We start from the raw sequence: 12,406 nt of genomic DNA on the forward strand, positions 1-12,406 counted from the left end.
GTGTGATCATCCATTTTATTAGATTTCCAGACCCTATAGTTGGTGATCTCATGGGAGTAATAAAGTGGAAAAGTTCACTGCAAAGTGAGGGTTTTCTTTTATAATTCAGCACATATGTAACCTATTCAAGATTAGCTAATGCTGCCAGATAGGTACTGCCTTGGCGCTACCGAAAGAAACAAAGCTCATAATTCAATTATTAGTGCCAAAGTTAAGCATGTGGAGGGCTTTAAATTTATATTATCATCACTGGAAAAGTGCCTAATGTGAGCATGAGTAGGACATAGGCCTTTTCCTTTTAAGAGTTTTCTCCTTTTTGTTTTGATTCAAATCGATGCCCCGCAATATTCACAGACGTATGAGAGATCGCTAATTGATGTATATTATATTGCAAGCAACTTCAGCTACTATTTTCATCATAATGTTAAACTTTATGTATAATTAATTTATATTAATCCAAAATCTATCATAACAGAAATTCAAAAATACATGATTTAATAGTGAAAACTTTACCGATCAGATTAATTATTGAGATTTAATACATTAAAATCTTCTTTATCTTTTCTTACGTAACTCTTTAATGGGTGAGGAAACCTACTTTCATCTCTATAAAGTGAATCTCTAGTCCTACTCATTACAAGTAGAGATGGTGGAGTATCCAATATGTGATCGCACAAACGGCCAATCAGTCAACTGACAAGTCACTACGTCACAGTGTATCCATGCTGATATGTCGTCTTGTGCCCGGATGATGTGGATGTTCGATTATCAGTTGACTACAACATGCAGACCCTTTAATCTCCATACCCTTTCTTATAAACAATGGATTTGACCTAATAATTTTAATTAGTTCTTGGCATGTGAGCACTTCGACACTTCCTTAACCTGCTGTTTAGTGATTCCAAAGTGGCAATTAGCTTCGGTTAGTGACACTCAAGCATGGTCTTGGGCCACTAATCTTGTATTATTTTATTGTGAAAAGCCAACAAAACCTTGGGAAATTAATTTATTAATTTGGCAATTGAAAAAAGACATTGTACTATATGATAATATTTATCCTTTTTGTTGGGTGCTTTTGGAATTGACTCTTGTTAGCTATCAGTAGTCGAAAACAATTTCTTCAATAGTCTATGAGTCAAATGCCAACTTTAAAGGCCAAAAAAAAAAAAACAGAAAATAATGGGTTTAATTTACTTTTTTATTTTTTTCATTGACAAATTTGTACGAGGACTATGAACTTCAAGATAAGTACTGAAAAGGTCACCTGAAAAGTATAAATAAATAAGGGATCATCTGCATGCTATTATTATAGAAAATGAAAAAAAAAAAAAACTATTGCTTTTATTGGTGGGCGACTAATTTATCAATAGAAAAAAAATTAACTTGAGCAAACTTCATTTATTATTTGGATTAAAAGAAGTGATAAGAAAAGAAATTAAATTTGATTTTATGACTATAGGCTTTATTAATTTTTTATTTATTTATTAAAATTAAATTCTTAAATTATTTATAAAAATTGAAATAAATCTTTATTCATTTATTTCCTTCACAATTAATCAATCGCTAATTTTAAAAGTCTATTTAATTCAAAATACAAGTATATAAGTTTGATTTAACACAACAGAAGAATAATTTTTTTTTAATTCTCTTAAAAAGTTCAAAAACTTTTGAAACTATTATACCATTAAAACACATATACTTAAAATATAAAAAAACTGCATCAATAATATATTTTTTCTATTTAAGTAAACATATTCTAACTTTTTTTGGTATAATGTTTTTTTTATATTTACACTTGTTTTCTTTTTTACCAAATCAAAACGTTAACTATTTCTTATATATTAGTACTATTTTTTTTTTTGAAAATATCAATTCTTTTACTTTCTCAATATTAAATTTCCCAAATCCAACAAACTTGTTCAACCAATTTATTTGACATATAAAGGAAAAAAAATTACCTTTTAAATATTAGATAAATATGTATAACATGAACTTATGTTTGAAAGTGCTAAAGGCTGCTCGCAAAAAAAGCTATGAATTAATTTAACCAAGAGGATTTGAGAATTTGGAAAATATTTCTTTAAGCTTATGGCTTATGGGATTATGGAAAGAACACCATACTTTCAAGTTTATGGCTTGAAAGGAAATTTGGTTTATTATTTTAGGTCAGATGATGTCTAACGTACTAACCTACTCCTTCATATAGAAAGAGTGTGCCAATGGATCAAAGCTCATTGATAGTATATGTGGCCTATAAGTATAAAATATTATATTATAAAAATGTTGTTATAAAGTTGGTTTCAGATTCATTATTTGAGTTGGAGAGATATTATGTTTTCCTTTTTTTTTATACATTGAGATACTGTATACTACTTGAAAATGGTTCTAAATTATTTTAAAAAAATTTAAATAAGTTGTTGTTTGGATCAAATATGTTTTTATGACTAACAGTTGACTAATTATGATTAGTCAAAATGACATTAATGTGGAAGATGAAACATATCATATGACCATGCCATCATGTCACATTATTATCGTTATGACATGTCATCATACCACATCAACGTTACATGGTATAAAATGATAAATTATATATTTACTAATAGTAATTAGTTAAAAATTAATTATAAAAACTTATTTAGCTTAAAATAAGAATATAAAATTTTAATTTAATATAATAAAAATATATTAACTTATTCGAATTTTATTAAATATTCAAAGGCCTTTTTAAGATAGTATGCCTTTAGATATTATATACTCCTAAATTAGGTGTAAAATCTAAAAACTAATGGCACATTTGGTATAGGGGAATAGCTAAGCCATTCCCCCCTTATTCCTTTTCTCATTTTTATTCTTTTGTTTGGTTGGTTTTTGAGGTGGGGAATAATCATTCCAAGTAATAGCTATTCCTCAAAATCTTGATTTAGCCATTCCCCACCTCCCCATATTAATGCGGAGGTGGGGAATAGTCTCCTCATTTTTATAATTTGCATGATTTTATCAGGAAAATTTTAGGTATAATATCTTATAAAGTTTCTAAATTATTTAAAAAAATTCAAATAAGCCTTTATACTTTTATTATGTTCAATTAAGCCCTTTTATTTTGAATCAAATAAGCTCTTATACTTTTATTTTAAGTCAAATAAACTTCCATAATTAATTATTGACTTAGTAAAAATGCTATTTGTCATTCTATATTGATTGACGTTGCATGTTAACATATCATAATTGATAATGACATGACATACTAATTTGACATCATAACATAATTATGTAATATTTTTCACGGTCCACATCAATGCCATGTTAGTGCCATATAGATGTAAAATGGTAAGTGATATTTTGACTAATAATAATTAGTTTATCATTAGTCATAATAAAAATAAAAGTATAGGGATTTAATTGAATACAATAAAAAAATAAGGATTTATTTAAATTTTTTTAAATAATTTAAGGGCTTAATTGAGTATTATGCAAAAATTTTATAATTCAAGTACACATACAAAATTAGAAATCAAAGCAAGAGAATTTATACGGAAGGAATGGATTGAAAATTAATTACTTTGGGGAGAGTACAAAATGGAAAATATATGTATATATATAAAAGGAAAAAACCTATGTTCTTGCTAGAATGAGATGGAAAAAGATTTACACGAGAAATTGCACAAAGAAATAAATGATAAGGTAGGGGTAACAACCACCAGAACTAAAAGGAAACCATTTTACTATTTATGGTATTGCCAAACTAATTTGCCTTGTACAAATTCAATGTACCTTCAAAAATGACAGAGGGCAGACAGCTATAAGATGGGTTTGGTAATTGAAAAAGAATTGCTTATTGCCAATTCTCATGGATTCCAGATGGTTGGTTTTGTTATTGGCAGTTTCTCTCCAGTTGTTCATGCTCTTCAATACAGGTTTTCCATGCTGTCTTCTAATTTTCTTGCTCTTTCTTATTGATGGCATTTGTCACTGTAATGATCACTAAAGCATTATTATCATAAAATGTTTAGGTGTTGCAAGAAAAATTCCCGATGGAAGCTCACTTAAAATCTTAGTAAGTTTATGAAATTATTTATATGTATGTATTTTACGTGGTAAAGTGATTTTGCTGTCACGATCTATTGAAGTTTAATTCTTCGTAAAAAAATATGTATATAATTTTAGAATTCGAATGTTTAATTTAATAATAAATATTTTTTTATTTAGAGAGTTACTCATTGACTTTGTGTATGTTTTATAAAACAGGAAGGTGATGCTGCTGCTGGTGCAATAGTTCCATTGGAGAAACCTCCATGGCCACCAGTTAGGACAGGGTCAGGCCCCCACATTAATCCACTTCCTCCGCAGCCACCGCCTCCTGCTGCAATAGTTTCATTGCATAAACCTCCAAGGCCACCGGTCAGGAATGGGTCAGGCCCTCATATTTATCCACTGCCGCTGCCACCGCCTCCGCCGCCGCCGGTGTTGATATAACTTAATCTATACTAATTTCCTCAAGTCAAAGGATGAACAATGTTCTCTTAATATTTAATTTGGAATTACTCTTGCTTCATATGAAATGTTGTTCATTTTTGTTGCAGAACAATTTATGGACAACATTTGCATAATTTGGTAACATAAAAACCTTTTTCTCTTATCCTTTTTTTTTATTATTTACTTGGTTTGGTTTGTATTCCCAGTACATTGAGATACAAAAGAGAGAGTTTAAAAGATAAATAATTTTTGAAGGAAAACAATAAATGTGAATATATGGAAATATACTTTCCTTTCATCTTTTTATTGAAATTATTAATTTAGTTGACAAGAAATGAAAAATAAACTAATTCATTGTGTGACGCAAAGTGGAGATACGATAAATATAAATAAATATTTTCTTATCATAATTAAATTGTTAACTTTCTTTTTCACTTATTGAAAACATATGGTTTCTGCGTATGCCACGACATCATTATTTGCTCTATGAAAAATTAATTTAATAAGGTATATATCACTCGTGTTTATAATTTATTTTTAAAATTTTTTATTTGTTTTGTAAGAGCTTAAAGTAAATTACTTGCATTTAAGCTTTTGATTATTAGTTAATACATTATTCCTTATCTAGAAAATAAATTTGAATTTCTCTTCTTCCAATTATTAAAAAAAAAAACTTAAAGTACATTAATCATAGATTTTTTATTAAGCTGTGCAGCACTCACGCTTATATTAAAACGTTTGGTATTATTTGCTTGATGTGAGTTTAAAATACCGCACGTACTTCCTTTTGAAACACTTGATATCATTTTATCATGAATTCATTATTGTCTCTTCAAAAAGTTAATCTAATAAAGTGTAAAATGTCCACGTTTATAATTGTTTTAAGATTTGATAAAAAATTGACACATGTATTATATTATCTATGATTAGAATCTCTAAAAATAAAAAATCAAGCAAAAGTTTAAGATGCAATTTACTAATTTTTTTTATAAATATATGGACACATGGACATTAAATCTACTAATTTTTTGATTATGGAAAAGAAGCAGGAAGAGGGTGAATTGATTCAAAGATCTTCATGATTTGCATGATTTTATTAGGAAAATTTTATAATTAAATTGCACATGCAAGATTAAAAATCAAGGCAAGATAAAATATATGAATGGAATCCATTTGAAAATTACATTGGGGAGTATTAAATGGAAAATATATGTATATATGACCTATTAAATGGCATACAGTAAGGTTTATATGTACAAAGTTAAAGCCAGCAAAACAAGATTATAGAAGAGTCATTCGAATGCTTGATACAATGCAAAACAACATTTTTCTATCACGTATGTTTAATTTAAATTTATATATTATTAACATAAATTTATACGAATTAACGTAAAATATAATGTATCTTTAATTTGAATTTATATATTATTAATCTAAACGTATAAGAATTAACATAAAATGTTGTATCTTGATAATTTAAATGAAAAATTAATTTTTTATATTTTTAATATATGTCTAAATAATTTGTATCTTCTGGAATTAGTTAGTAAGATTTCTAGCATAATAAATTAGAATTTTTTATGCTGTAAAATTAAAATTGGTTAAAACACTAATGTAAAGAATAAAGATACGAAAATATTTTATTAAAATTATCTTATTTATATTTTTAATGTAAATGTATAAAATTAACGTAAAATTTTTTTATCAATCTATATTAAAAATCAAAGGCAACCATTTAAAAAAAAAAAAACTAAGATCACAAGAAGGTGGAACTCAACCATTGGATGGATCACATCTCATGACCATCACTTCCAGAATGCCATCAGGACAGATCAGGTCCTGAATGTTAATGATATGTATATTAGTATTAAATATTAATGTTACTTATAATTATATAATTATAAAGTTAAAATTAAATTGGATTATTCTTTTTATCATTAAATTATAGTATAACATTAAAATATTTGAAAATAATAAATTTAAGCAAATTAAAGTAATTAAATATAATGTTTAATGCCAAAAATAATATTTTTATATTTTAACTTAAAAGAGTGAGACTAAAAATAAAAATTACGTAATATTTAACATAAATTAGATAAGGTTATATATTACACACATTATTTACTTGTTAACCTATTCAACAAGTTTTTTGTTATTTCATTTTTATTTTATTATTTGATTTTACAATAAGGTCAATCTTATCCTAATCGTTACCGATTTACATAGAAATTGTACAAAGAAATAAATGTTAAGGATACGATAAGATTCGGTTATGTAATAATAAAGAATAACAACCACCAAATTACAAGCAAAAATATTTTATTTTTGGTATTGCCAAAAGAATTCCCTTTTCTTTTCTTTTGTTCCCAAAAATTAGGCTTAGTTTCTTCTTTTGGGTATTGTACATGTTGAATGTGCCTTCATAAAATGACAGAGGTCAGACTGCTATAAAATGGGGTAACTACTGTTTTTTTCTACTGTCAAATGAAGAAGAATAGCTTATTGCCAATAACTCCCATGGATTCCAAATGGTTGTTTTTGTTATTGGTAATTTCTCTCCAATTATTCATGCTCTGCAATACAGGTAGTCATGCTGTCTTCTGACTTAATTTATTGCATTCAAAGCAATTCTCTTATTGATGGTAATGGTCACTTTAATGATCACTAAAGAATCATTATCGTAATATGTTCAGGTACGAAAGCCAGAGTTTTCAAGGACGATCGTCTACATGTGTCAAAAAATATTGATATTAAGATTGATGAAATGTCATAAAATCTTTTGTAAGTTAATTAAATTTTTTATGTACATGAACACCTGTACACATGTACATATATTTGTTTTGATATCTTGGTCTAACAGGAAAACAATGGTGCCGTAGTTGATCCTCTGGAGAATCCTCCTAGGCCACCGGAGAGCCATGCCCCCCCTGGTCAGATCAATCCATTTCCACCTCCGAAATTGCTCTTTAGTCTGACCTATGCTCAAGATAGCCGATTAATAGAACTTGAAAACCAGTTTATGATTATCTTCAATATATAAGTAAAAATTAAGTTTCTTGCAGTTCTTTTGGTAGATATTCCTTCACTTCTCTATTGTACATGTTCCTTTATATCTTTGCATACGACAATGGAACTGTTGGGATTTGCTTTTGCCATAGTTCCAAACGGATCAACCATCAATAGATTTACATTAGTTAAAGAAATAGAAAGAGATCAAAGAATCCAGATAATCAACCATGTAATGATATTCCAGTCATTTCGTTTTTCTGATGTTAAGACATCCAACAGAAACCAGCAAAATCTAAAGGAATGCATTGCAGGCCACCATGCAAGAACATGTGAGGCGGCTAGAAAACTAACGACTGTGGCAATGTTCAATGTATGACACATGCTGACTAGTAATTAATCAGGCAGGAGAGGTAACCTGTCCACACTGTGTGGGGAACCATTTGCACCGTAACCGTCAAAATTGTGAACCTCATTTGCATCAATGTTCTTACTTGAGTTATTGATGACCTCATTCGTTGTAAGCTGAAATGGGAGGATACGTAAACGTACGTCTGACCCTTTGACAACTTTCTCTGACTGTAGTTGGTATTTCTGAATGAGCTCTACTTGTAGAGACATAATGTGGGGCGGCCTTGAGAGTAGTTCCACAGGTTCCCCTTTTGGGATTACTACCTGTTCAATGGCTATTCTTGCCTCCTGTAATATAGAGAACATATTTAAAGAGTGCAATTGTATTGGAGTACAATGAACTGATTTGATGCATATCTACAGGAATGGACTGCCCCCATTGAAAAATAAACTTCTCCTTAACCTATTTGAAGGTTTCTGGAAAAATGATTGGTAAACCTGCTCAAAAGTATATTCTGGCTATAAACCTGAACCACTAGAAAGGGCTGAAAGAGAAAATGGAACAAAGTTCTAATCACTCTCGTGCGAGCTGTAACCATTCGAGTTGCAAAAGTTATACTTCCTTTTAGGGAGCATAAACTTTTAACAGGAAAAATTATCAGTCTTTACCTCTAAGGCATCAACCTTCTCCGAAATATTCATTTCATCTTCTGATCCAGGATTCTTTAATCCATGTGGATAATCATCTTTTAATGCCTCTATGGCTTTTGTTATCTGCATCAATGAGCTTGTCTACAAGAAAAGAAACAACTGATTCATACCAAAACTTTGATGATGTAAAAGTACAAATGACACTAACCAAGAAGACGCTATTCACCTTCGCCACGTAGACAGGCATGTGATGAGATCTAGCTGCAGCTTGAATCCCAGAGTTCTTCCTAAGCTTCGAAAGCAGAGCAAGAATTGCATTTGCCTCACTGATATTATCAGTTAATTGAACTGCAGCATCCATTTTCAACTTTTTAAGTCCTTGTATCACACTCGCCTCCGGGATCTAGAATAACTGCTCATTCTGTAAGTTTCATATGTAATACTTTCACATTATTAAAAACTACTGCAACTACTGACAATCAGAACTAAGAGAGCTTTGACTGAGACATTATATCTTTATGATTTTGATGACATTTTTTATCACATTACATGTCATGTCTATATAAGTATCTGAACACAAATGACTAAAGTGGCTATTAAAACTAATAAATATCATGCGGTCAAATCTATTGAGCATAAGTTGAAAGGTCATTTGACTTAGCTTTGAACCCATCAACATCTAGGTCATACCTAGTTAATCAAAACTCGGATTCAAGTGAACATTACAGGTAAAGTCAAATACTGAATACATGTTAACTTCATAAACTCACTAAACACAACCTCAAATTATAAATCAAAATGGCAACATTAACGTATGATGTTGAGATGACTTACCCCATAGACAAACAAACGAAGTAAAGCCCTGTCTTCCAAAGAATCCTCAGCCATGTTTGAAGAAAGTTCAGGAGGTAATTGATTATTGCCAATTTTTTCATTGCTAATCTCTAGTAGATCTCGAGCAACTACTACATCTTTCTTGTCAGAGCCAATATCAGTAGAAGTCTGTGAGGTGGCTTCTAGCCCCTGAGAGTTCATCTTACGGATTTCAACACGAGGAAAATGACCTTCACACCAGAGAAAGAATAATATTCACCAATGCGTCACCAATATCTGAAAATATCCTGGATTGCCCTCTTTGATTTTTCTAGGAACCCAATATAAATAATAATGAAAAAAAAAAGAACCCACCAGAGAGAACAGCATCAACTGTTGCTTCAAGGCAGCGGTGAACACATAACTCAGTCTTAGAAACAATCTCCACGCCACAACTAAATGTTGATGGCCCTTTCCTCTCCAGCACAGTTTTCTGGACACCCCTTCGATTTGCTTCTTCATCCCCTAGAGTCACACTCTGAAAAACTATTTATTTAATGAACCTATGACAAATTATATTCTCAGACAGGATAATGATCAAAGAAGTTTCTAATATTTCAAGATAAAATTATGAAAACATAAAAATGTCTTTCCATTGGTGAAATGAGAAAGGACAAGAATACAGCATGTGTTAGTAACCAAAATTTGCACTCAACAAAAAAACAGCAGGCAAAGAACAAAATTGTAAGTGCAATGGATGATAACTCATGCATAAAAAGCAGCTTCGCTTCTTTACCATTTTATACCCACATGTTGAACTTAAGCATATCACAGATTTACTGTGAAAAGATTTTGTGAGAATTTGTTACAATATAATTCCATGACTGAAATGCTTAACAGTGCAACAAGAACATGCATTCAATTAAAAATGAGAAAGACACTCAGACAGATGAGGCATCCTTTGAGGATGGAGGATATCATAGCATACAACTTGTATATGAAACTTCTTGAGCATTGATACCTTACATCTTATAATAAAGTTTGTCACATTGAGCTGGTGAGCAATAAGAAATTTCTCCTACCTCCAGTGCCTTGATACCTCCTCACACTGTTGCCTCACTTATTTATTTCAAGTGTTTCATTCCCCCATACCAAAATCATATTTGTACTAGATGATTAGTTGACCATGCAACAGATCTATCACCTATCAACAAAAGCACAGAAAAGATCTAATTGCATCATACAGAGCTCATCTTGCTTATTTCTCAAGTAAAATGCCAGAAAAACCTGTTGCAAAATGCTGATAGATTCCCTTCGTTCTTTTGTTTTTTACATTTAAGTTTTTTAAATTCATGTTCTGCCTTTAGGAAAGAAACAATATCTCTGCATTAACTTAGACATCAAAGTAAGCATGTCCATCAACCAAAATAGTACTCATAACCAGAATAGAATGAGTGACCATGAAATTTCACATTCAGGACATAAGTTTTCCGTGTAGCAAAAACAAATTTTCAACAAGTTGTAGCATAAGACAAAATTTTAGTGAAAAGTTATCTTAATACATCAGTCAATAAAAGAATCCTTCCTAAACAAATTGTTGCTAAGCTTTCTAAAAATCAATGAACAGAGAAGTAAAATTATGATAAAGGATGGATGCAACAGGTTGAACTAAGGGTTGGACTGTATCTCTTACAAAGGCTTGAGATGGTACAATCAACAATGTCTGATGACATATATCTGAAATCTCAATCAACTATAGCTTCTGAACATATTCAATCAATCAACTGTAGCAACTGCTGCATAACCTTCAGAACTAAGACATATAGCAGCACGATTCAACAAATCTTCTAGTGAAATATTCAAAGGCATGTGACTTAGAGACCATCAGGGCATAAACGCACCAATGCAGTTTATTTTATTTTAAGCATTTAACAGTATCTGGCACTGACACCTATACTGATGATCTTGAAAGGCTTGGAATAAAGATGACAGCAACCCTGCTATGCAGTAAATAATTAACACAGGTATCAATGCAACTACCTCACCTGTATTCCCCCAATAAGGATCTCTAGTGAAGGATTCATTATCAAATTCTCAATGGTTACTCCATGAGCAGTGGCAACTAGCTGAATTCCACGTTGTGCAATTGTGCATGCAGCCATTGCCTCAAGTTTTGTTCCGATTTCATCAATCACGATCACTTGTGGCATATGATTTTCAACTGCTTCTATCAATACCTGCATTATATAAAAATGTAAAATTTAACTGTGGGGACAAATGCATTTGGCGGGTCTTTATATTACTGAAGACAAGTGGTAAAGGATAGGACAAACTAGGGGAGAACTTGAGGTAAAAGGTGAACTGATCTAGAGAAAAAATCTTAAGTGGTAGTAGGTAGAAATGATTGATTTTACATATGGCAATTGCAGAATATTCATAACTTATGCATGTGGGCTCCTCTAATTTCTAGGATTCCGATATCCATAAGTCTTAACAGAAAAAATTTATTTGCATTATGCTGGATGAATCATGCTAATGATGGCACATATCAGTGCACCACAAAATTAATTACCTCTAAAGGTTTTAGAAGAAAAACTAAGTTTTTGACCTAGAAATATGTTTATGAACACAGCTGTAGGAAGTCCTACTGACCAAGGACGTACAGTACGAAAAGTAGAATTACTTTGTAAAGCTTATTTACAGAATGTAAGCAAATTACTTTAATAACCATAACATATTGCAAGTCACATTTTTTCGACATCATGACATCAACATAAATAAATTTCCATAATTAACCAGAGAGGATCGATGAGATCAGCCACTACCAGCTCCTACCTTATGTTGCATATCAGAGTCAGGGACTTGCATTCTCCGAGCATTACCAATTCCAGCATGTGGTATATCGCCATTCCCACCTATCTCGTTAGACGTGTCAACAATCATCACACGTTTCTTGTAGTCATTTGCAAGCATCCTACCTATATCCCTGCCAATTTTGAGAAATTTAGGTTATCCTAGCAATGCCATTGGAAAGATTCCACGATGAGTAGCCAAAACTGCAACTTTTGCAACAACAGAGATAAAATAAATAAAACCTCACTAAAAATAT

The 12,406-nt window shown here is 30.8% G+C and overlaps 1 protein-coding gene and 1 long non-coding RNA gene across 2 annotated transcripts in view; one reads left to right on the forward strand and one right to left on the reverse strand.

Moving 5' to 3' along the window:
- The first annotated feature begins 3,858 nt into the window (after positions 1-3,858).
- On the forward strand, positions 3,859-4,614 carry LOC110419975 (uncharacterized). Its single transcript, XR_016351433.1, has 3 exons — positions 3,859-3,917; positions 4,014-4,057; positions 4,249-4,614. It is a non-coding gene; the product is annotated as an uncharacterized LOC110419975 (long non-coding RNA).
- Positions 4,615-7,689: 3,075 nt separating this feature from the next.
- The window catches only part of LOC110419850 (P-loop containing nucleoside triphosphate hydrolases superfamily protein), a 6,481-nt gene continuing 1,764 nt past the window's right edge, over positions 7,690-12,406 (reverse strand). The window contains exons 3-9 of the mRNA XM_021432976.1: positions 12,133-12,283; positions 11,343-11,534; positions 9,673-9,835; positions 9,319-9,548; positions 8,711-8,887; positions 8,503-8,625; positions 7,690-8,181 (exon numbers count right to left, since the gene is read on the reverse strand). Of these exons, the coding sequence (XP_021288651.1) occupies positions 7,879-8,181; positions 8,503-8,625; positions 8,711-8,887; positions 9,319-9,548; positions 9,673-9,835; positions 11,343-11,534; positions 12,133-12,283 (1,339 nt within the window). The 3' untranslated portion in view covers positions 7,690-7,878. The remainder of the gene's footprint in view (positions 8,182-8,502; positions 8,626-8,710; positions 8,888-9,318; positions 9,549-9,672; positions 9,836-11,342; positions 11,535-12,132; positions 12,284-12,406) is intronic.

The sequence above is a fragment of the Theobroma umbraticum genome, unplaced genomic scaffold, assembly GCF_002168275.2.
Source record: "Theobroma umbraticum cultivar Fairchild unplaced genomic scaffold, ASM216827v3 scaffold_67.0, whole genome shotgun sequence".
In the NCBI taxonomy this organism is placed as follows: Eukaryota; Viridiplantae; Streptophyta; class Magnoliopsida; order Malvales; family Malvaceae; genus Theobroma; species Theobroma umbraticum.